Source organism: Ascidia mentula, chromosome 2, assembly GCF_947561715.1.
Source record: "Ascidia mentula chromosome 2, kaAscMent1.1, whole genome shotgun sequence".
Taxonomy (NCBI): Eukaryota; Metazoa; Chordata; class Ascidiacea; order Phlebobranchia; family Ascidiidae; genus Ascidia; species Ascidia mentula.
In genome coordinates, this window is record NC_138567.1 from 10359617 (window position 1) to 10385005 (window position 25389).

Below are 25389 nucleotides of genomic sequence, written 5' to 3' on the forward strand. Positions count from 1 at the left end.
GTTCCGAGTTTGAAGTTCATATTTCAGCAACAGGACATTAAGAGCTGTACTTGATTTCAAACCCAGCATGGTCGCATAAACTGAAACACACAACACAATGTACAATTTACATACATGACACAAATACAACATAAGAAATCAGCAATGAACAAGGATTTTGTACCGTGCTTGGTTGACGCTTTAATCCCACTATTGTCATGTACGCAACTTATAGGTGTATCAACCACACAAAACAAACAGATTGGTTTTGCACTGCCAAATAAACAAAATTCCAACCCAGTATAAAAGAACATGTGTAGTGCACTTTAAAATAGGCAAGCGTGTTGGTCAGCTATCGTAATTAAAGTAGAATCTTTAAAACGGTGTGGAACGTTCCGGCAAAGTCAAAGCCTCGATGTCGCAATCCACAAATATGGAGTCAACGTTTGTGACAGGTGCTGGTTCGTAAGTCGGCGGACGATCGGTCAGAATTTCCTTTGACGAAAAATCAGATATCCCGTTGGATTTGTTCACAGAACAGTCATGAGGAGTTGCATCTCCTTTCACTTGGTTGCAAGTGTTGACAACAGTTTGGTTTGCCAAGACCTGGCCTTCTAACTGACAAGTGTTTGGACTTGCTTCCGTCGGTAGCTTACACTGAAAAGCACAATAGCTGAGAAAATGTGGAATTTCACGCAACGGCGGTTTCGGGATATAAAAGTTTGACGTCACCGCCACTCAAGCCGTAAATATAAATATTTATTCACGTATGTTGCCTCTTAAAAACCGGCCAACCATGTGTAATGCTATCGATTCAGGTTTTGCAAACAACCAGCCAATCACGCCAACACTGCGCAACAACGAGGCATTGCAAACAAATATAAATGTTTATTACCCTTCGTTTGGGCGCCTGCTTGAACGTCCTCATTGCTGGTATACAAGTTCGGTGCTCCAGCTTCCTTTCCACTGGACTTGTTCTGTCACTTTTTCCTCGCTGACAATTGGCCGTTTCGAAATGACGTTTTATTCGTTTGGGGACTGGTCGGGATATGGTACTGGAGCTGTCGTCGAGGTCGGAGTCCGTATTGGTGTGACGTTGTAGGGAGTTATCCAGAAACAAACACGTCGGCTGTTTCGGGGTCAAGTTCGTTTTCAACGAGTCGTTTTCGGCCTGGGTAGAGAGTTTAGTCTTTTATTGTAAATATTAATTAGCTTGTTTCTAATTGAACTGAAATTACAAATTTGCTCAATTCAAAATGCAATGCAAAATTTTGAGTTTCATTAGAATGGTTATGTCACTGTCACTGTCACTCATCAAGTAACGTACTAGCATACAAAAAGTCTACCGTCAAATCATATCACAAACGTTATATTTAGACACAATGGCAGTAAAATTTCACATTATTAACCTCAGCCAGCAAAAGCGTAATAAATTCCCCGCATCTGGCCGGTATACAATATCATCAAAGGCAAAGACATTACGACCAACGCGCCACAAAATTACCGATTTTTTTGCTCGCTTGTACACGAGGTAACAGATTGCGGTTGTCACGGAAATGAAGAGACAAGAGCTGACGATGACAAGAGGGATCACGAGGTACAGGGTATTTTCCTCTGTTTTTCTGACGTCGCTGAGCTCAGACAAACTGAATGCGGTTATTCCTGTTGAATTCAACAGACCCGCGCAGTTGTCTTTCAGGATTCTACAAAGGATTAGTGCGTAGCATGACCCAACCGGAGGTATACGGGGAAAAACAATTAACATTTATACTAACAGCATGCTTGGCTGTACCTGTAGATTTTGCGTTTTATGAGACACTGAAAACGTTTACATTATGTTTCGTGTGGTAATAAAATGTCAAAACAACCCTTAAGGTTCGGCCTCTGTGCAACCCAAGCTAACAGCAAAACTTTTAAGCTCAGTTTGGGTCATTACCAAACACCAGTATTTCCTTAGCATCCCCGTAGAATGAAAAGAAACTTTACTTACCCAACTACAACTTGTCCAGTGAGAATTTCATGTTGTTCGTTGACGCCATATAGCGTTAATATTCCCGACGCCACACTGCTATTTAGTACTTTTACCTCCAATTTCCTTCCTGCCTTTCCCAGACAAGCGTTGAACAAATTAGCTGCATGAGTCTACAAACCGATTTGCACACTGTCTCAAGGATGAAAATTTTTTGTGGGAATAAAATTGCTCACCAATGGCAAACCTTTTGAAGCGTAATGGTTGGCGTAGAAGATGTGCCGCTTTTGAGGAATGTGCACGTAAAGGTTGAGGCCCGTTTGAGACGGGCCAACCAACTGTACCTGTACAATTAATAGATTAAAAGACAAGAAAATACAACTGGCGCTTAGTTAAAAACCGACCCGGATGGGAAATGTGGAGGTGGAGCGTGGCAGATTCTTTACTTGAACATTGGTGATGCTGCTTATGGGATGAAAGAAGTTCTGTAAAAACAAGAGCAGTTATAACGGATGTTAAACTTTTTAACAAAGCGAACCACTGGGATATGTAATTTAAATACAAATACCGCTACGAATAACAAACAAACTTACTGCAACAATTAAATGTTCAACGGGTTGGAGTAGGGAGAAGGAAAGGTCAATAGAGTTTCTTTTTCGTGAAATTGTAGGATAGCTCGTGTTGATTATCACAGTAGCTTTGTCGATTTCACCGGGACTGCATAAGTTCTCGACCTGTACCAGTATCTGCATATATTGGGAAAAAATGTGTTACATAACAATTAACTTAATTAATTTTTTATTTGTGTTTGTCTTAATTATTTTTTCAATTTTTTTTAGTGTCTGTCTTAAAAAAAATGTGTCTTAATTTTTTAATACAGCAAGTGACAATGAAAACTTTACATATCCATTGCGTGAACGTCAAAAAAATAAAAGATAATTCAAGACGCAGTTTATGAAAGACGGAAGAATTTTGAAATAAAAATTTCGGTCCCTAATGCTGTAAGTTTCAGTTATTAAGATCAAGCCCAGAGTATGCAGTAAACGAATTCTTCTTGTTGCATTTATAGTAAACATATGTTTCCCCAAAGCAACCTGGCGATATACCACAGGAATATCAGTACCTTATAACTGGCTTTCTCTCTTAAGTACCCTTTGGTGAGAAGCTCACTCGAACGGAAAGATTTAAATCCAAACAAATCCTCGGTTGACGTCACGATGGAGAACACAGCATCGGGGCGTTGATTGGTTACTTCCATCACCAGGACAACGTTATTGGGAGCTATCATTTTCTTAAAACGAAAGCATTGTTTACGAATCACAACACGAATTACATCAACCTGAAGATAAGAAAACGTATAGACAACATTTAAATGGTATAAAAAACGGATAGTTGTTCAGAAACTAAGTATTTTTTCAGTTACCTCAATATCGACATGATACGCATGATGGGTGAACTTTGTGCCCATGTTTTCTGCACGAATTGTGTGCGTCGCCGTGTCATGGCGTCGTGTGGTTGCTGAACACAAAATACAAGTTTATGCCGCGTTGATTGTACGGAAGAAAGTACAAATAGTAGCTAAAGTGATATGCACCAAGCACTAAAATTTGAGACATGATCTTTTGCAAGGATTTTGTCATTCAATTCTGTCACTCGCCTGATGGAAAAGTGGTGTAAGGTGCAGTAATACTCCACACTGGTAACGTTGTTTTATCTGTGACCCCTTTTAACCCAACGGTAGATATACCCACTGTTGACTCGTAATCGCGCTTGGAAACAGCAACGATAGCTGGCGCAGTTGTTGACTCAAGGGGAAATGTAGTCGAGTCCAAATTTTTTTTATAACTGGTAGGTGGCGCTGTGGAGGCCGCAACCGTAGCTTTAGTGGCGGTGGTTGTTAAACTCATGGTAGAAGAAGCTGTAAGCGCAGGTTTGCTAGTGTGCGTCTGTTGGGTTGTAGTTAAGGCTATTGTTGTAACGTCAATTGTTGTACTTTCTCCGTGAGTAGAAAACGTCGTGGACTTATTAACGTCATTTCTATAAATATGTGTAGTTTCGGGCAATGGGGTAGTGGTAAAGTTTGAAGAAAAACGAGGCGTTGTCAACAAATTTTGGGTGCTGTCGTTTGGGGCCTCAGTGTTGCTGATTGTAAATGAGGGGTAGGTGGCGGTAAATGGTTGCGTGGTGATTTCTGTAATGTAAAATCACAGGCTAGTCCAAGCGTCGTGTCAAAATAATGCCATTTACCAATGCATTAACTTACCGACTGGATTCGCTCTATCAACAGGTACTAGTTCTGGCAAAGTGACGTGAAGCACCATGACATCATCAGCGGCCCCCATTCTAATAGCCAAAATAATGAGAAAATCTTTATACTAACAAACAGAATATATTTTTACGAAACTGAACAACGAATACGTCAAGGTAAATACATCAAACATTTTAAGCTTTGATTGCATTTTATATCCAAACTAAGAATATTTACGTCGGTTGGGTGGACAAGGTATTGGCCAGATCGCGAACTTCAATAGTGACGTCATACGCGGGTAAAGCGGCACCGTCCCTCATAAAAAGTTGTCCGCTTAACCAGTCGATACGAAACAGCTCCATGCTTTGACGCAATCTTAAAGAAATATGTTTCTTACTGACATAAATTCAGGGAAATTTAATAATTGCGTTGGAAAATCTGTTTCAACATTAAGATATCAAAAGTAAGTCACGCCCATAGTTATGATTTTTTGTATGTATGAGGGTTAGGTACCTGTACCAGGATATTCCGTTCGTTCCCATGTCGTCATCGATAGCTGACGCGGTGAATATTACACGAGGCAAGTCACTCTCTACAACTTCCAAGCTCACATTTCTTCGGTCAAACTTAGGTGCGTTGTCGTTTAAGTCGGTAATTGTGACTCGCAAGGTGGCGCTGTCGTTGTGAATTCCGTCGCTCGCCCACACAGTAAAACTAAGAAAAATTTAAGATGGGGGAATTAATATGATAGGTATTGAGTCTTACAAGCACAGCGATTTTCTTGGATAAGAAAAAGTTAGGATCCGAATTTTATAACCTTGTGAAAAACTATTGAAACAGATACGATGGTTAAAGTAAAAATTTCAATTAAAAAATAAAAAAAGGAAAAAATCTAACTTTTTTCTAACTAACAAACTTTTTTTTTCTAACTTTTTTTCTAACTAAAAAAATCTAACAAAATCGGGGCTCGAGCATTCCATATACTAATAGTTCCTAGATGTTATAGCGTTACAAAATAGCAAATCTTACAAGCTAAAGTACAAATAAATAACCAGTAAATAGTTGCAGCCCACCACAACAAACAACAATTGGCATCGCACCGCTTATTTTAATGACAAACATAGACATGGCACAAGATAACAAGAGTCATGACTGGTCATTTTTGTGATTGAGGAAATCTTGCCAACGCATGCCATTATGAAGTTATGCTGATAGCAACCCTTTGGTACATGTGTATGTAAATGTATTACTTGTATGACGAACGTTCCTCCCGATCGAAAGGTTCCATTGAGGTAACTTCCCCGCTTGTTTGGTCGATCTTCAACAGTTTGGTGTCGATGGAATACGTGATCACATCGTTTACGTCAAGATCTTCCGCGGACACCTCAAGGAATAACAAAGTTTTCGTGTTTCATATTGTTTCTTTTTTTCAGAAAATAAATTTGCGTGATCTTTTTTAACAATTTTTGAAAATTGTAATAGATGGTCTCAATAAAAAAAGACAAAAACTGATGGTTCGTATTAAATTTAGATATTCAGACATATATATTGTTCAGACAAGACAATGTAGAAAAATCAATGGCAGTCAAACACCTGCAATACATGTTGACCAGCTGATGATGTATTTTCCTCCAAAGCGACTTCGTACACATTTTTCAAAAAGCGTGGCGAATTGTCATTGACATCTGTAACTTCAATTCGAACGAAAGCCGTCGAAGTCGTTTCGTTTCCTAAAAAATGCACGATTATCGCGCAATGAACGCGAGATGCCAGTGCAGCTACTTCGTAAATTTTCTGTGATGCAACGTATCTTTTCTGTGACATTTTGTAATTTATTCACCTTTGGGCATTTACGTTATCAGATCGCACCATTATGTGAAGCGCACTTCATAAAAGGAATTACTGAGCACGAAAGACTGTCTTTTTCGTGAAATTTCAAGCGCTTAATTTGCATTCCGTGACACGCAATCAAATTTGATTCACGTGCCTGCATTACACGACAAACTATTAAAAACGCAGCATAATGTGGGCACCTGACAGCAACTCCAATAACAAGTTGTACGCTGTTGTTGCTTCATAATCGAGGCTTTCTCCGGCTTTTAAACGTAACTCTCCTGCGCTCGACTCTATTTCAAACAACGATGATGCGTTGCGAGGTTTTATCAAACCTCTCTCTGTAGTTTCCAACTGGACATGAATATGACATTATGTGAGATACATTATATTATACCACAGATAAGGCAGGAATTGTTAGAAAATCTGTTACTGGGTCTTTGTTGGCCATAAAGAAAACAGGGGATTTAAAGTACACAAACTTTTATTTGCTATAGATACGGTGCAATGTTTTACAGGTATTTTGGTTTAGTAATGTTAATTCAAGAAAAAATGTGTATGGACGAACGCTAATTTCTCGAGCTATACCTTTGCGACAACGCCACGTGGTGGCAAATCCTCTGGTACTGTTACGTCATAGAGATTCTTCGAAAACCGAGTGGGGTCATTGTTCGGAGAAATTTCGACATTGACGGTGACGTTTGTGGAGTGACGGCCGTCAGAAACAACACAGATGAAACGCATTTGCCCCAAGTCAGTGTAATTGCTGACGGCGAGGAGGCCGGAACTGGGGTCAATGGAGGCTTTTCCCGAGTACAAGAATTCCCCAAAATCGTTGACTAAGAAAAATGGATATTATTTCGGGCTTACAACATGACCGACTATTGCCTTAAAAGTGGATATGTATCGCACATTCGCGAAACAATAATCACTCGTCATTATTAAGCAATGCATTTATATAACGCGGAAAACTACATTAAAATATTATTTGCTAAAATTGAAATATAATTGAACAACACGTTTCCGAATAATCTTTTAAAGAAAAGTAATTTTTTATTGGGTTTTGCAGGGGCCATCTGTGTGATTTCGCACATAAAGTACCTCTAGTGTGACCTGTTCCATGGTTTGCCACATTGTACGAAAGTTCATCGCCGTCCAAGTCAGAACACGCCAACAAACCGATATACGTAGGATTATCCCTTCTATCGGCGCGAACCTGCACGATTAGCGACAATTCGATGAATATGGCGATGTGTAATAGAAGAATATCGTGAATTTGGTCACGTTGTGCGATATCTAGGGCGGACAGACGAGGTCGAGTAATCGAAAACAAATTATTCGCGTTTGGCACCAACAACAACCAACATATGTAACAATTTGCTTCATCTCTGCGCCGTTGTAACTCCATATATGTCTTCATCTATGCGACAACGTCTGGGTGACGAGGTCGAGGCTTGCGCAATTTCACAGCTCGGTTTACAAAATAGCGCATGGCCGAGTCTTTCTATTACGTGAATAAAATGTTTTTACGCATAAACGGGAGATATTAACGTAGATTGAACGTCATTAATCTACACCAAGTTGGAATCACTCAAATCACGATATCCATCACAAGGGAAAGTTAACAAAACAAGTATACGCATAGGCTTTTGTAAATGCTGATGCAACTTTTTACAGTTTTGGGCCAATACAACTGTTGCTATAATTGTATAACATTAAAACCATACAGTATTATAAATATATGTATATATAATGAGAATGCAAATAGCCTTACTGAAAAGTTAAACTCCGTGTGATTGCAGTCCGGCGGGTTGTCGTTCGTATTTACAACTCGTAATAAGATCAGGGTTTTACTGCAAAAAGTTTTAACGGTTAAGTTCAGAAGGGAAAATGTAAACGGCAGTTGGTTTCTACACACACCTAGTATAAGTTGGACTTCCCATGTCGGTGGCGACAACTTCGATCCACAAATCGCTGGTATCCGACTCGTAATCCAAAGGACGCAAGAGAATAAGAAACCCATCGTCTCCCACCATAAGGACATCTTGAAAAAAATAATGCCACATTTTTACCGGAAGCTGGTAAATATCAAACATAGATTTTACCGGAGAATGCGTGGTAGTAAATTTCACCGTTAGCTTCCGAATCTTCGTCTTCCGCTGACACCTTCACTCCCAAATTCCCGACCGGAGTGGCCTCCGGGATCTCAAGCGTGTACAACGTCACCGGTTCGCGGTCTTGTGACGTCATGTTTACTCCGCTTTCCGTATATGCAGTCACGTGACGAAATATAGGCGCATTGTCGTTGACGTCACGCACTAAAAATGTGACGGTGGCTGTCGACGTCACGATACTGGTGTTCTTGGAATAGGAGGAAGTGAAGATGTCAGTCAGCCATATGGTTGCGTTCAGTTCACGATGGACTTCCGGTTGGTCATAGTTGAGTTTTCTTTGTAGAAGAATTTCGCCTATATATGCACAAAGCAAAAATGACTGGTTTAGAAGGAAAGTAATACCGAAAGGAAGGCTACCATTTAGGCTAATTTTTTGTCAACTAATTCAAGCAAGTCCGAAAATACAGTTTGGGGAAAACAATGGGTTACTGCACACGCTTATCTCACGAGTGTAAAGGTCACTGAGAGATGACTGGAGCCAAAACGGTGTGATAAACTGCTTGTCACGTGACATAAATCCGTCTCCTGACGTCACGGCATCACCTCCGTCCGTCACGGTTTTGTTAACATAACTAATTAATTGACACGACCCGCTACGTAGTTCAAACGGGGGAATTTGTTTGATCCCATCTATGGCCGAATGCCAATAATGTTTGGCCAGGAGACATTTTTTCGAGTGGATTTTTTCTCTAGAGTATCGCAATATTACCCAGGGCATTTTAAAGATCTTGATCCGGTTTGGAAGTCTCCGTTGCGTTAATCATGCTTTTGTCCTGGGATAATACCGAAATAAATTTGCCCCTCAAACCTACACATTACAGGACTTGAGGCATGCTGGGTCGCAGAGTCGTCACTGCGCGCGAACGTTTATTTTAGGGCAAAGCTATTGGGCGGTAAGCCACGCTGCCTCTGCATGCCCGCGCACACAACAGACGTGCGCATCCAAACTTGGTGCGACGCGACACGAACTCCGATGTAATTGTTGTCATGCCGTGGATGAAGGCTTCCAATGAACCGTCCACTTCGCATTAATTTAATGTCCGCTCACAGCCCGATGGGCGGCATTTGCATTTCAGAGTTATGACGCGCGTGTATTGCTGTGGTGAAAGATGGGGGTTAATAGGGCCAACTATGCTTGTGTGTTAGGGAATATGTTCTGGCGTATACGAACCGGGTGTTTTGTTTTGCAGCGAGCAGCTTGGTACGTGTTTCGTAGTTTTGTGAATTTAACTTTTGTATAACTTTTTCCAATAACCGTTTGTGGATGTAAACACCGTTATGATGGATGTGCAAGCCATCGTGATATTCGTTGTAATATTCGTCTACGCACACACCGCACGAGGTAAGCAATTGATTTACGTATACTCAACCAGCAGACAGGCGTAGCAGTGTATCTAAATTAGCAAACAAACCATTGAACACATTTTAATTTCAGAACTACGCATAATTCAATGAATTTAACTTTTGAATTTAAATTTTGAGCAAAAAGTTTTCGTTGCATCTTTAACGGATGGATAATTACATATGCTACACTTTTGATCGCATAACCTCCAACATGCAACTATGTAATGTGGTTCTGAGTTCAACCATCACAATTACTACAGTATAGGAAGGAGTGTTAGTTTCTGAACGAAATTCTAGTTTAAAACAAAAAAGATTAATCACGTTTTTTTCCATTTGAAAGGTGAGATATGTACTCAGCTGGGATTTACATGTCAATCTCTTTGCTTGGTCTCCCCCAAGTCAGGGAATAAATACTGTTGGCTCGACGATCGCAACGAAACCATGAGTTTGAGACGGGGAGTCCATTGGGATTACTGTGGAGAACCCTGTCGCCACCACGCAGGTATTTTATTTCTTGTGAGGGATTTACATCAGTGAACGTTGATTTGGATTTAACCTTTGCGTGATAAAGTACAGTAAAAATTTAGAAAGTTAATATGGTAACCGAATGAATGTGTTACACAAAGCGGGGAAAAGGGTCGTAGAGATTTTGCAACAAAAGCAATAATATATCACATACGTTCATTTTTTCTTAAAGTTCTAAAAATATGTCCCGCTATTTCTGTATCTAAATATATTCCGTATAACGAGCAGTATGTGCCTTTGGGGATTGTTTTTGCCACAAAAATCTGTAATATACCCACATCATATAGGATATAACAAAACGCGCCGCACATCAGAGCAACCACTTCAGACAAGAATTTCCGTGAAATATCAACCAGCACTTCATATGAGGTGTATTGGGGGGCATCACACATGGCACGGGTCATTCGAAACTCCAGGAAACGCGCTTCCTGTGTCGAACACGTTTCGTCTAGCGTTACACAAACTTATTCCAAAAAGTCTGATGTCTTTTTTCACAGTACCTAACCGCATATATTTTTGCCATGCAGAACCAATTCTGGCTGTCGACGGCAGGCCGTGTATTTTACCCGCTACATACAACAGGGTGCGCTACAACGTTTGTATGAGCGACCCCGTCCGATTCGACAACGAGCCGTTCTGTATCGTCGAACAGCACCCAGGATCGTCGCTGTTTAACAAGTACAGGAGATGCAGAAGATATGAAGGTAAGAGGCATAAAATATTGCAAAGCTATTAAACGCGTATGGTGGGATGAGATTGGACAAAATTCGACATCGGCCTTGGCAAACCCAATCACGATCCCGCCCGCTGAATCTCCGGCGACCCGACGTCACATCAACGTTTTCGCGAATTTTGCAGTTCGTTCTCGGAAAACATGGTCCATGCAAATTCGCTGACGCACGAAAACGTAAATTAACTATTGCACCAATATAATTGTGTCTGCACATTAACAACCCAAATAGTGGTTCCAATGACATCACCTAAGTATAAATTGAAAAAAAACAACCTGACCGAAAAAATCGTCCTAAATTCAAATCAACCTTCCCCAGTTTTATCAGTTTTGTGACGTCACAAAACAGTCGCGTCACGACTAGTCGACTCATCTTCCTGTTGCGTTCGATTGAGAGCGATACATGTGCGCAAAAACCGAGCATAGCGCGCACGTTCGTTCCCGTCGAGGATTGGAAAGGGGCCATTTTGGGCGCCCCACCAAAGGAGGCAATAATACTTCGGGTAGCGGAAAATTCGCCAAGTCACGACCGTTCTAAAATCAAACAAATTTATGCAGCATTGCTGGTAAATGACCTTAATCTCTATATTAGGAAAAACACTAGCCGGAAACATCCCATTAAGCCTCCAAAGAACTAAAAATTGTCAGAAACGACAAAGTAGATTGTTATACCCAATTATCGACACACCGCACAACGATTATCAATTCCACAATTTTTATTAAGAAACGACCAAAAGAATCCAAGATACAAATGGTTAAAAGGGATAGTATGTAAAAATAACAACAACGGAAGTGCTTATATTTGCACCAAAACTTTGTGATAATAAATCCTGACTTTTACCATAAAATTACCAAACATTATTTACGCTGTAGAGTCCATTCACATAACTGACGTTACATATCATCTAACGAAAATTCATCATTCAGTGACTACAACAGCAGCGACCATTCTTAACGACGGTGCAGTCAACTCGAACAACACATCGGCACCCAACGAAGAACTTTACCACCCAAACCGAAAAACTTTACCACCTAAACCAAATTTCACTTCTACAGAGGAAAACGACAAAGGAAATGTGACGTCATCAACGGAGTGGGTCGCGGCACTTGCCGGAGCAGTGGGAGGGGCAATTTTGGCAACCTTGCTACTGGCGTGCTGCATGTTTTGCAGGTAAAAGTTCCCTTAGAGTTATAAGCCATGCAGTATATTAAGTATTTAAGTATGCAAAGTTAGGTATGAGTGGCCGATCGATTAAAAACGGTAGAAATCAGTGGTAGGATTGATTCTGGCTGTCGCAATTTGCACCATTAAAAAGAGTTAGGAAGTCCCACGTCATCAGTCGGCCAAGCGATTATAACAAGAACCGAGCGACAAAAAAACAAGGAATCATTCTGGCATGTAACATGATTCCAACATATGTCTGTTTCGTCACTTCGGAAGCAATTAGTAGTTAGAAATCGGTCATTTAACAAATAAACAACATCACTGTGCCATGTTACATCTCCAAGGGTCGCTCGCGTTCGCAGAAAAAGGCGGAGCGTGAACAGCAAACGTTAGCTGGTATAATTTGGCCCGAGGTTTCATCCAATGCATCCATTCGAAATCCATCAATCGTTCGACTGCACGACACATTACGTTGCATGGAATGTCGAAATGTACCATGCGGGGATGACAAATGCACGTTGTGGGCAAACTTAGTTCACTCTTTCCAAAATTATATGAATTGTTGCAATCGGCGAAGGCAGTGACGTCACTTGTCAGGGAACGATGCGAAAATGGAAAAATAACAGGAAATTGGTTGGGGCGTAAATACAGGCTCGCTGGCTCCAACTCCGGACATGTTGCTCAAATCTTGTCTGCCTCGGACAAATATGCGTCAGAGCAAAAAATAATAATGACATCATATGGTGTTGCACGTTGTTTTCATGCAAAGGGCGACAGAAGCGTGGTGACAAAACCAATTTAAAACTTACACAATCTTGATAAAAGCAATTTTGTTAATAAAAATTTACAAACTGAAACTGTCTAAAATTCACCCAGCCAGAAGCACATTCGGAAGAAAAGATAGGCGCAAAAACTAAAGCTTACTTTTCATTGCAGAAAACGCAGAATCGGTTTAAAAGACCAAGAGTCGACGAGCACTCGACAGAAGTACGAGACAGACGGTACTGTGGACTTCAACTACGTCTCTGGAAAAGATTACGTGTCACAATCCATAACCGACCAGGGAAACAGCCACGCATTTGATGACACTTTAGATCCGCCCGAGTTTCGACGAAACGTGCAGCAGGCGTTCATGATGGTTGCTGTTCGGTGAACACAAGCGCCGTTAAGGGGTGTATGCCCTTGTTTCATGGCAGCCACGTGGTGGCAGTGGTAGGGAGACGGATCGTGGTGAAGTTTTCAAGGCGACTTTCGTCGAAGGAAAATCGACGTATTTTAGTCAACGGTTGTCACGAAGAACTTTCTGCGTTAGTGAACGGTACAAATTGTTTTCTATCTCGGTGCAACTTGCAGTGGTTTATTTGCAAACAAGCTTACTTTACCTGTGAGTGCGTGCAAAAGTTTTGAAGTTGAAAAAGGGAATGTACACAAAACACGAAGGCAACAAGGCGCGTTTGATTCCTGCCAACATGCATGAAAACACAAAACAAGGAAAATGATTTATTCAAAGCGATAAAAAAAATATTCATTGACTTTAACGTTTCGGTAGATATTCAGACCTGCACAACGTAACTATCAAGCGCATCAGCAATTAACTGTCTCGACATTCACCTACATTTCTCTTAGTAACTAAAAAAATACAGTTTGTTAATATGAGTCACAGTAAGCCTCTATATGTTATGTTGCGGAAATATTTATCGCACTATCATGACAATTAGCTTTTAGTCTTGGTAAATGTTCCAAACGTCTATTTCAACACCAACCAACAAATCCAGCGTATAATAAGTGTGCTAAATAACGCCACTTTAAGCTGAGTATTTGCATGCCTTGCAAATCTTAGCGTATAGTCGACTGAAATAAACAACATTATGTCACCATATAGCGCAGTCTCAGAGAAAAGAACATTTATGTACTTTGTCGGGCGCGGGGTGACTCAGCTCAACAAATGACGCCGCTTCAGGCTTCCCGGATGACAGTAGCTGCGCCAGGCCGACCCCGTTATCTGTCACCAAGTTATGCCGAATTGATGGCCGATTATAGTGATCTGCGCTGCGTCACTGAAGCTTAAAGCGTGCCTGTGTACGTCGAATAGTCGGGATAGGGTAGCGGCGATGATGCGGGCTTTGGGAGTTTAAATTAAACTATGCGGTTACACGAGGCAGCGGGGTGTGAAATTGCGCTTAGCTGGTTGACGACACTGGAATGGTTGTAAAGAGGTAAAAAAAGTCTGCTGGTAAACAGGTTGCGGCTACGTGTAAGGAAATGAAGTTTAGAAGTAATATTACAACACTATCTATGCTATAGCATTTAAAGCTTGGGAAAATCAGGCAGCTAAATCGTATTGTTGAAGTGAAATCTATAACCTAAACCACACACGCTTTGACTTCAGATAAGTCAAATGATGGCTTGCAACATAGCAACCGCAGTAAGTCGTATTAACGGCAATGCATGCTCAGAAATCTATGCACGACCATGCAGCATGTCGCATAAATTAGTTTTCAGACACTACCAAGTTGCGCCATCTAAATCAGGATTGTGATTAAAATCGTTGAAACGAAAGTTGTTGCAAAGGTCGAACGAAGCCCAGCGTTTAACTGCGGTTGTTCAAATGGTTTAAGACGTGAATTTACAAGTGATAGCGAGACCATTGTTGCAAGGTTCTTGGTTGGCGTGGAAAACCAAACTTAAAGCAATACTTGCTGTTGATCACCGCACGATTTAAGTACCATGCTTGCATGTCGCAACATAACGCACTATTTGCATTGAAATAGTTGTAATACATCGAGCACACAGACTAAACGGCGGCAAGTATAGAAGCCAAGCTATACAGGTGTCCAAAATGATAGAAAGCCGGAAAGTTTTGTAATCGGTGAAATATTGCTTCGTGATATGCGTCACAGACGTGGCTGCACAAGACCAGGTATAACCCAGAGCGACAATTCGGAAAAAAAATGAAAATATATTGTATGCAATGGTGTGCGCGGAATATGTGCAGCATTGTGATTTTTTTGTGATTTAAACCAAAGAAACCATCAGCGAAAGTAGGTTTCGCACTTTATGCACACGAAAAGATTTGTATCATGACTTTGCAAAGATTTTAACGAAGAACGGGACGACGACCTTCCTGTTATTGATGCAATAGGGTGGAAAGGATACAGACAACATGCTGTCCGATACGCTGTCCTATCTGTTAGCAGCTGTCATCGTGACACAAGCTGGTAAGTGGTGTTTACAATACAGATTCCTGTTTACAGTTTGTGTTTAGCGGCGAGCAAAAATTTGGAAGTTTATGCTTTGTAATCACAATCATTTGTCGGTATGTGTCAAAACGATTAGTCGCTTTGCGCCCAACGCATTAATTTGTCGTACAGTTTCGGCGTATAAAACACACATATAAAAATTGAACAGCCCCCTAAACAAGTTGTAAATATTAATGACGCATAACCGTTATGTTTTATCATAGCTTTCTTAGTCGCCGCAAACACCAACACCACAGCCGCGACCAACGTCACGGTTACTTCAAGCCACCTTCCGTCGACTGAAACTGGCACGTTCACATTCCAGCACAGCAACGTGACGTTGAACCACACTGGAACAAGTGCAACCAGTTTTAACACAACGGTACATGACGCCCATGCTCCAACTATCAACTCGGCATCACACGACAATGCAACTATCCACGGAAATATGACACAGCATGGAAACGACACGTACCATGGCAATGGGACAGACCATAGCAATGGGACAGACCATGGCAACGACACGAACCATAGCAATGGGATGGACCATGGCGACGGGACAGACCATGGCAACGACACGTACCATGGCAATGGGACAGATCATGGCAATGGGACAGGTCATGGCAATGAAACACATCATGGCAACGAACACCACGGAAATCATCACTTGACGGTTTGGTTGTCAGCTGTCTGCATGATGATTGCTATCCTCGCATTTGGACTCATTTTCTACTACGTTTACAACAAGTAAGGAAAGGTGTAAGTTAACATGGTTAAGCGAGGGTGCAATTAACAGAGTAGGATGAGATAATGCGTGGGATGTGTCATGCTGTCCAAGATGACCGGATGAACGCATTTAGATCCTGCGCGATGCATATTACATTATTGCCTGCGCATATTGAAGTATGTAAACGCTTTATCCCAATCACGATAGGAAAGTCGGTGATATTACAAGAGTATAAAACGCGCCTCATAAACATTACAATCATAGAATCGCATGAATTAATTAGTAAAGGTTTGCAACTGGTAAAATATCATCGTTCTTTCAGTTCTTACGTAATGCAGAAAATATCGAAACCATGATCTCTATTATTGCTGTACAGAACGCACTTAAACCAACATCCAGACCACAGACAAATGTTCCTTGCCAAGCATCCGGCATGCTCGGGAGTTATCGGTGTGGAGCTCACTCAAAATCATCAAAATCACGTGACGAAAAAACCTGTCGTCGCCAAAACTTTTGACGTCACTGTCGACGTCATACAATCAAAAGAAGGGTCAGACAACCTGGCCCTTGATCTGAGCCCAGAAGAAGACCCAGACGTTCCGGGGACGTCTTCGCAGGGTTCACCGTCGCCAGAACCCGATCACATGCCACCAGACTACCATACTGTGGTCACCGCAGACCCCCCGCCACACGAAAACCCAATTTAGGTTCAATTAGTGAACGCACTTATCAGATGACATTTCAAACAAGGTGCTTACAGGACACGGAATGAGGATCCAGAAACAATTAATTGATTGTAATACGGGTAAAAATAAATGGCCCCAGAACAAAATAAACGAAATACGTTATTTCGTTCCCTTGCCGTTTTATACTGTACTAGTGCCATTTAGCAGCTTGTTGCACTTTGTTGGTCGCTGCATTTCTACGACAAATATATGCACGTAACTCGAAAACAAACGTTTGCTTTTGTGGAATTATTACGTCACTACAACTAGAATCATAAAATTTTTGCTTCTACACATGTAGGCCCATTGGTCTTGTTTACTTTGTTGACAGTCAATACAGAGGCAAGTAAATCCCTGTTTGAACACAGAGCAAAGCCTACCACTTACCTGTGTATTGGTCGACACTGAAGTACTCGCTTTCCATGTGAAAAAATGCAATCTTGTTTTCCGGCGAGCGATCTGCATCAGTTGCGTTCAGTGTAAAAACAACCGAGTCGACTGACTTGTCTTCAGGGATTTCGACGACAAACACGGATTGGGTGAATTCCGGAAGGTTGTCGTTTACGTCCTAAATTCGAAAACTATGTAAGCTTGCATGACAGAGTATTTATAAACGCCGATCATTGGTTAAATGAATATAGTAATAAAAAAGGTTTTACAAGATTGTGCGTTTGAAAACTTTATGCGAAATATTAACTCGCAATCGACGTGTGAGAGAAACAAACAAGTTTACAAATATGTTGTACTGTATGGCCGTTTTCTTTGCAATATTATGTTGCATTTGTCCATGACTGGCCAAACGTAACGCAATAGAGGTATACCTCGCAGAGTTAGGCACGTTTTTCATCTGCCACAGCAACAATGCTGGCGAAACGTTTTTGTACAGAAACATCGTATGTAGCATTGACATAATAGCTGTCAGAAGACTACTACTAACGCAACAGCTCTGCATTATTAGACTCAGCAGGTCGAAACTGTGGCACTTTCTGCACAGCTTATTTTGCTGGGTTTTTGGAACAACAAACTTTACTTACGTCAATTACAACAGTAATTTGAGCCTCATCAAATAGATTGTGATTGGTGACATCAACCGCTTTTACACTTAGATTGTACGAGAGAGGTTCGTCGGGTTTGTCAAGGTCAATCCGACGCGAAACTCTCAGAATTCCGGTTCGTAATCCAAGACTAAATGTTCCACTGAAATCATCAGCCAAATAAAAAGTTATGTTGGTCTTCAAACTGTCTTGGTCGCTGGTCTAAAATATAACCATAATATAAATTGTCTAGTAAAAGCGGAGAAACAAAAAATATAATTACCTTTAGCACTACCACGGCATCACCATTGGTTTCTTCCATCACGTGCCACCGATCGAGCCAATTGGAGCGAATAAATTTTGGGGCGTTGTCGTTGAGGTCACGTACAGTTACTCTAACATATGCGGGACGTGAATATTGATAACCCCTGGAAGGTGAACCGACTTGGGCGAAAATGCAAAGTGAATGTGACGTCATATTTTCACGATCAAGCGATTTCGTTGTGTAAATTGTCCCCGAGGTTTGATCGAGTTGAAAATGGCTACAGACACATGAGGTAAGATTGTTTCACAAATTAGCACCAAATATATTTCTGAAATAGGTTCTACTGAAATAGGAAATAGGTAAATCCGAACCTTTCGTCGCGGCAAAATTCGTATAAGATGCTGTCGTTGTACCCAGGATCGAAAGCCTGCAATATTATTATAAATTAGCGGTAGTTGTTAAAGTTCTGCAGGAGGCTTTCTATAGATTACTTGAGCACTAGTCATTGCGGGATAAGTCATTTTTAGAGCAGAGCTATACTCGTCTTTTATTACCACATTACAACTTCAAGAAACACTTAAAATTTAACAAATTTTTCCAGGAAAAAAATAATAGCACCAAAGGAATGAGCAGATTCCTTACTTGTACAGTTCCAACAGTGGAGTTTGGCGGAAGGTTTTCATCAATATCAAAATAAAATTGTGTTGCGTTGAATCTCGGTGAGCTAACACGTGGTTCCACAACCGTCACACGGACTTGTACAGCGGTTGCCTGGAGCAGCAACATTTTTACTTCAGTACATATAAGTTGTTTATCTCGTAGCGCATAACTCACCTTTTCACCATCAGAAGCTTCAACCCTAAATATGTGCTCGTTTCGGAGATCTGTAGACAAAACATCGCGGGTTCGAATCTCGACCCAAACACCTTCATCAACCACTTCAAATGGCAATAATCCATTGCTGTCTTCGTCGATCAATTTGTACGACAGTTTACTAGAGATATCCGGGTCTATGGCGTGTAATGCCATCACAGTGGTGCCAGGAAGAGCCAATCTGCTCACTTTTGCTTTGTATAAACTTTTTTCGAAGACGGGTGCGTTGTCGTTGACGTCATCAACCGTCACTTCGACCAGGCAAAAGTCCCGCCTTAGTTCAATAAATATTATTGTGCCTCAAAAATTGCTAATAAAAATGAGTTTTGCTATATGTATATTACCAATGTACGGAAAAGGTTGATCATCATTATAGTTTAATCTCGCGGTTCGAAATCGTTTTGGCCTGGGCACCCCTTTTCTCTTCAAAAATATCCTGACCCACCAGAATTTAATGCTTACTACTTACATTTATGTTTTAGCAGTCAAATGGAATCGTCCAACGGGGAAACGCGGGCCAAGGCAACTAAGTACTCTAATTGCAGTAACCTTTCTTGAGGATCCGATGCCACAACAAGTAAGTTGTGTGATTGACTGAGTTCAGCGTCGGGGTCACCAACAAGAATCACTTGTCCAAGATCAGAAACGTCAAACAGTCCTTCACCCCCATGAATGGAAAAGGTGATAACATTGTTTCTTTCGTCTCGGTCTTTATCCGTGGCGTTAAGCTGAAGAAATGTCACCAATTCAAGTATATTGTGACATACATTACGTCACAATTAACGCTGACAGAATGTAAGAAACGCTTAACATTTACATTATTTTACTTGATAATATGGCGCTGGTGTACCAGTGCAATAGAAAGTTGAAATTGCAAAGTTCTAATGCTCAAAAATAATAAATAAATACTAGCATTCCTTTTTGTTTCCCCAAAAGATTTAACCTGAGAGCTTTGAAAATGAAGGTTTTACCAAAGTCAACAATATGTATTGAGAAAGCAAACAACGACAATTAAAAACGCCACCTTTGTAATTACTCCTCCAGATGTTGCATTTTCTTTAACGACAATAGAGACTGTTTTGACAGTAAACTTGGGCGAGTGGTCATTAACATCCCTAATGCTTACAGTGAGAATTTGCATTTCGCTTATTTGATGTTCCAGTGTGTTCCGTTCCTTTACGTAAACCTGTCAAAAACAATTAAGCAAACTGAGAAAGATAAAATAACTTATTACCGTCAGTTTGTTGTGTCTGCTAGTTCCTATATTCTCACCTGAAACGTCATTTGACCAAATTTTTCTGCATCCAGTCGAGAGTTATTGGCAACAACTATTTCTCCTGTGATTTGTTTGATAGAAATTGTGTCATTTGGAATTAGAAAGTATTCAAACTCTGTCGCTGCATCCTGTGGGTCAACATAATAGTTACGTAAAACGCAAACGTTACTATTGTCAGTGGATTTCCTAATGCATGAATGTGTAATAGTAACTAATAAATGAATGACTGTAGACCGATTGATAAGATATATGCGAAACCGATTGATAACAACCTGTACTGTGTACACCAAAATAAATAAAAATATTCAAGCAGTATTTATCAATGATGTGTCAAACAGCAATATTATTCTCAATTTCTCTAGCAAGGCAATATTGCCACAAGGAAAATTACACATAGCTCCGCTTACAGGATCTGTTGCGGTTATTCGGGTGACGTATGTTCCAGGTGCAGAGTTTTCATCAAGGGTGACGTGGAAAGATTCGAGCGTTGCGATTGGACGATTGTCATTTACGTCATCAATCTCAACGACCAATAGACACACGTCAAATTTCTCTTCATCATCCACTTGCGACGCCTGCAAAATTCACGAATTATGGCACACTATTATCACTGATATCAACAAAATGAATTTGCTTGCCTTAACTAACAGCGATACTGAGTTTGAAGATTCACGGTCCATTGATTTCACCATGGTAACCACTGCAGTTGTGTTGTCAATCGCAAAGTGGTCGTAATATTCTGAAACAGACGAAAAAGCATGCATGCCATGAAAGTAGAAAACAGAAGAGAATGTAAGTGGAAACGTTTTACTGCGTTAGTAAACGTGGGTATCTCCCTAAACGCAAACTTGTCATGTTTTTTACGATTTTTAATTTAATTGCAACATTCGACCTCCGTAAAAAAGCAATAAATGTCATGATCACTACAAAAATTGCATCAAAACACATATCAATATTGGAATGAAACGGTAAAAGACTTTTTGTCATATTGGAATGAAACGGTAAAAGACTTCAGAAAAGTGATCATAACATACAATAGATTCACTGACATCGTAGCCAAGGCCTTGCAGCCGAGCTGAATCAGACACAGATCTGAGTCAAGAGATCAAGCGTGTAACACTTTTGCATACGATAAGATATGTACATAAAAACAAAAAATATGCAAAGGTCAACCGGCAACATCTTATACACCACAAAGACATTCACTTATAAACACGCCACAGCATCGACCAGTTTCTGGTAATCGTTCAGTTCGTTGTGGATATGCACAGATATGCGGGCATAAAGGACGCCCTGGATTGCTTTCATCGGGATCTCGATACGATGTTCGTGGAAAAGCCGATTTTGTATCAATTCGGCGTCTTCGTATTTTACATCTCGTCCTTCGTAAAATCTAGATGGCAGAGCCACGCACGACATGGAGCCTACATTGGGTAGAATCGGATGAAGTTAATTGAGTGGTTTGAACTACTTGCAATCGTGAAAAATACGGCAAACTTTGTACGTTGACTGAAAAGTGTAAAAAAAACTTTTTATGTTGTTGGTACTTAAAAATTTTCACTGCATGTTACAATGCAGTATGTTAACGTTATTTAAATTTGTATTTCTTTATTTTTAAGGATGATGTATGTTGTCAAGTGTAATAAAGGTATAAATAAAACGCACAAGTAGAGACACCGTCCTTGTCGTGCGTTTCCACAGGGGCAAGAGTACGGGATTTCCAGGCTGTTGTTAAAAGCTGCACAGCGACGAGCATTAGGCTGCGGATTTGGGCTCGTATGACATCGGGACCAACGGCATTAAAGAAGTTTAGGCAACACTGAAGCCCCAGAATGGACGAAAAGTCTCTAAGACCTGCACAGAAAAATATTGATTAAAGTACAATAAGCTACACCTACGCTAAAATCTTTCATTAATTCGAAGAAATCTCATTTAAAGACAAAAAATTGTGTTTTTGATTTTCTGGAAACAAATTGGGTTTTCCCCAATGAAACATCACAGACCACAAACATTATAGATTGTAGAAATATAGACAACTACCAGTATTTGATTATAACATTTTCAAAAGAAATATGCCTTGCCTACTATAGATATTCATGATCCAAATATAGGGTATGGTTCTCAAAGCGTCGCGACGCCCTTGTGCGTTGTTTCGGGTGTCCAAGGGCGTCGGGTGAAAATTTTAACGAAGAAAAATGGAGGTAATTGACAAGTTAAGCCATCCTTTCGCGATTGAAAACTGTCGCAAGTGGCGTTAATCTTTTTTAAATTGCGTCGCTCGCGAGAACCACAATTATTGGCATTTAAGCGGATTTGTAAGTCTTTATTTTGTACAACAATTACATGTGTTCAAAAAATCCTGCCCAAATTCGAGCAACATTATTAATATTTACCAGTAAACGTATGCTCCGAATGGAAACCACTTTTAAATCCGTGGGACACACTAAGTGCACCGATGTTTTTCTGGTGTTCAGGTTTTACGTACAGTGCCGCGCATCCTTTGGGCGAGCAGAACCATTTGTGTGTGTTTAACACATAGTAGTCGGCGCCCAACTCAGATAGGTTCAAATCCACGGAGCCAAGGGCATGGGCGCCATCAATCAAAATAGGAACATTTCTGAAGAAGAATTGCTGTCACATAAAGTGGAAAATATACAGGCAAGTTTGCTTAAAAGATAAAAGTTTCAATTGCTACAACAACAAAAGGGCAACTGCTAAAGTTTAAGCATAATTATTTGTGGACCTCAATTCCACCAGTTTATTTTTAAGGTTAAACCAGTCAATTGTTTTGCAAAAAAAGCAGGCAAGTTATTAATCCAAATATTTAATATTTTTTGGGCTTGTAACGTTATTCGTTTTCTGTGTGTAAAACACTATTACTGTTGTAGTATGATTTCACAGTGTGATTGGACATATTTACACTGCCAGATAAAAACTCCTCCTGGGTAGTTTGTATGTGGTTCACAGAATAAAAAAGTTACATCAAATAATCAACACATAGTAGGTTTTGGCAATGAATATTGATGCATTCACTGATTCACACCAAACCAACACACCAAATTACAAAATTCATTCATCACTTTACCTTTCATGGCATATTTCAACTAACTTCCTGACAGGCAATACAAAAGGCATGTTGCTAGGTATGTGGCTGAACAATGCAAGTGCTGTGCCGGGTTTCAAAGTTCTTTCCACCAGCTCTACCACTGCTTCTGTTGTTTCGAGAGGAAACTGCAGGGCTTCCACCTGTACTTTTGCACCGGTCGTTGCACAAACCTTACTCAGGGATTTCTTTACAGCACCTACATCAACAAAAGTAGAACAAGGCCAAATTGCTAAAATACTTTGTTATTATTCTTACCATACACAGTGTTTAAATGATAAATAACACTTTGATCATTTAATTCCAAACTGTTTAAAACAGAATTGGTTCCGACAGTAGCATTTTCAGTCATCACAAAATCAGTGGGCTTGCAACCTGCAAGATCATAAAAAGTTCAATAATGTTACAGTCACCATGTACAATTCTATGAGAGATCTACCTATAAATTTTGCTAGTCTGTATTGAGTGTGTACAATCTGTGGAAACAGTTCCCTGTCAATGAATTTTACGGGTTCTCTTTCAACATAGCACTGAACATCCTGGGCAACCTTTAAAGCTTCTTTGAGTACAGCACCGAAAGCACCATGATTCAGAAAGGTAAAGGCCTATAAAATTAAGGAGAAACCTTGTTAAAAGATATATATATATAAAGATGTACAAATTCCTTATTTTTTATTTAAACTTACATTATCCAAAAGAAAATGCCTTTCTTTCATTGTCCTGCCAAACTGAGGAGTATTAGTCTTGTAGTTTTGAAAATCTGGCAATTCCACAGGGAAATCAGGTGGAACGTACTCATCTGTCTATATATTTAAATTTTTAGATTGTAGCCCACCTTTGAGAGGTAAAAAGTAATCAAATGTCTCACCTCTGCAGCTTGCAATTGCACATCTATGTTGGAAGAATGAAAGGAGCCAAATGACCGGGAAACATAGGCAGTCTGGTTTGGTGCAGACATTTTATTTACAAATCAGATATAAAAGTCGTATAAAAATCAACTGAAATGGAGCATGTTACATTTATGTGCTGATTTTTCAGGTACAAATTGCATTTTAGAAGTAGTATTACAAATACAGGTAAATATTCCTTATTTGCACATTAATATCACAACAATTCCAAGAGTTACACAACAAACTTTCAGTTTAAGCTATGTCAGAATTGCAGAAACTGCTTCTATACCTAATTGACAACTAACCAAATTATTTAAACATCTCATCTCACTTATACGGTCGCTCAGTTGGTCACAATAATTTTGATGACTAATCATGTAACTTACTATCATTTCCTCAATTTAAAATTATCTGTACAAATACCTGCTTTAACTTTGACCACGTTAAAGTTTAACATTGCCTTTGCAGCGAAGTCATACTTTAGCATAGATTAGCAAGAAAACGCAGCGTGACAATGTTTAGGCCAATCTATAACAGCAAACTAATCAATGACGTCGCTGTTTTACTTTATTGCAGTAAAACAGGGGCCTACCCCAAAACTAGGGAAATTCCCGTTTGAACAAATAGAAATATAATATAATCCAATTTTTAAGTTATCATTATCAGTTCAGATAAAATATGTAAAACCACAACTCCGATTACAAAACCATTTAATGCAGGACAAATTTTCCACCTGTTTCATTTAATATCGAGAAACTTATGAGCGAGTTGATAGAGAGATCTTGGTCAAATGCTCTTATGTCTCTGTTAACTTCAATCGGCTGGTTTAAAAGAGTACCCTGGTTAAAACAAAAAACTTTCCGTAAAGTGCTGGTAATGTGCCAAAATAGTCAACTTCACCTGGGGCCCTGCAGTTTCCGTCACTCGGCTTTTATACACATGGTTTTCGAATTTAGGTGTTCTGTCATCTGCGTCAAATACAGTAACTTTCAGAACTGAAGTTGTATTAAGCTTTGGCAGGGTTTCGGTGTTCTGCAAAGGGAATCAATACATTTTTTTTTCGTTTATTGCAATTGTATTTTGCTTTTAATTTCCCACCTCTGCTGTAATTTCGAAAGAGTAGTCATGCACACTCAACATATCGTAGTCAAGTTTCTTTTTGAGAAAAACTGATCCGGAATACCCAGATGTTGTTATATCAAAGAATGCGTTTTCCTGTTAAAAATGTCTTAAACTTTATCGAATAAAACGTACTTCCAAAGATGCCAGAATATTTTTTCTACCTTGGGC

The 25389-nt window shown here is 40.0% G+C and overlaps 4 protein-coding genes across 5 annotated transcripts; 2 read left to right on the forward strand and 2 right to left on the reverse strand.

The window, feature by feature from the left end:
* Positions 1-346: 346 nt before the first annotated feature.
* LOC145890067 (protein dachsous-like) lies at positions 347-20798 on the reverse strand. Its single transcript, XM_082981106.1, has 31 exons — positions 20745-20798; positions 20514-20681; positions 20103-20234; positions 19855-20016; positions 19380-19558; positions 18792-19104; positions 18600-18728; positions 18329-18384; positions 17976-18234; positions 17693-17914; positions 17046-17226; positions 8135-8497; positions 7950-8073; positions 7804-7882; positions 7131-7245; positions 6618-6868; positions 6230-6383; positions 5790-5926; positions 5447-5580; positions 4710-4910; positions 4434-4571; positions 4212-4291; positions 3372-3466; positions 3072-3239; positions 2542-2694; positions 2353-2433; positions 2185-2292; positions 1970-2121; positions 1484-1682; positions 875-1150; positions 347-636 (listed from the first exon to the last, which is right to left on the reverse strand). Exons 1-31 carry the CDS (start codon positions 20796-20798, stop codon positions 355-357), a joined length of 5145 nt encoding a protein of 1714 aa, XP_082837232.1. The 3' UTR covers positions 347-354.
* On the forward strand, positions 9400-13304 carry LOC145888883 (uncharacterized). Its single transcript, XM_082979754.1, has 5 exons — positions 9400-9545; positions 9888-10049; positions 10600-10776; positions 11730-11973; positions 12904-13304. The coding sequence occupies exons 1-5, from the start codon at positions 9482-9484 to the stop codon at positions 13118-13120; spliced, it is 864 nt and encodes a 287-aa protein (XP_082835880.1). The 5' UTR covers positions 9400-9481; the 3' UTR covers positions 13121-13304.
* Positions 14997-16888, forward strand: LOC145888882 (uncharacterized). Its single transcript, XM_082979753.1, has 3 exons — positions 14997-15185; positions 15431-15953; positions 16310-16888. The coding sequence occupies exons 1-3, from the start codon at positions 15131-15133 to the stop codon at positions 16638-16640; spliced, it is 909 nt and encodes a 302-aa protein (XP_082835879.1). The 5' UTR covers positions 14997-15130; the 3' UTR covers positions 16641-16888.
* On the reverse strand, positions 20786-24208 carry LOC145888880 (uncharacterized). 2 transcript variants are annotated; one of them, XM_082979750.1, is made up of 8 exons: positions 24078-24208; positions 23896-24012; positions 23649-23814; positions 23468-23584; positions 23192-23408; positions 22500-22723; positions 21784-21960; positions 20786-21530 (listed from the first exon to the last, which is right to left on the reverse strand). In XM_082979750.1, exons 1-8 carry the CDS (start codon positions 24165-24167, stop codon positions 21313-21315), a joined length of 1326 nt encoding a protein of 441 aa, XP_082835876.1. In that variant the 5' UTR covers positions 24168-24208; the 3' UTR covers positions 20786-21312. The 2 variants fall into 2 exon arrangements, with proteins under 2 accessions (XP_082835876.1, XP_082835875.1); XM_082979749.1 differs by having other exon boundaries at positions 21772-21960.
* Between the last annotated feature and the right edge of the window lie 1181 nt (positions 24209-25389).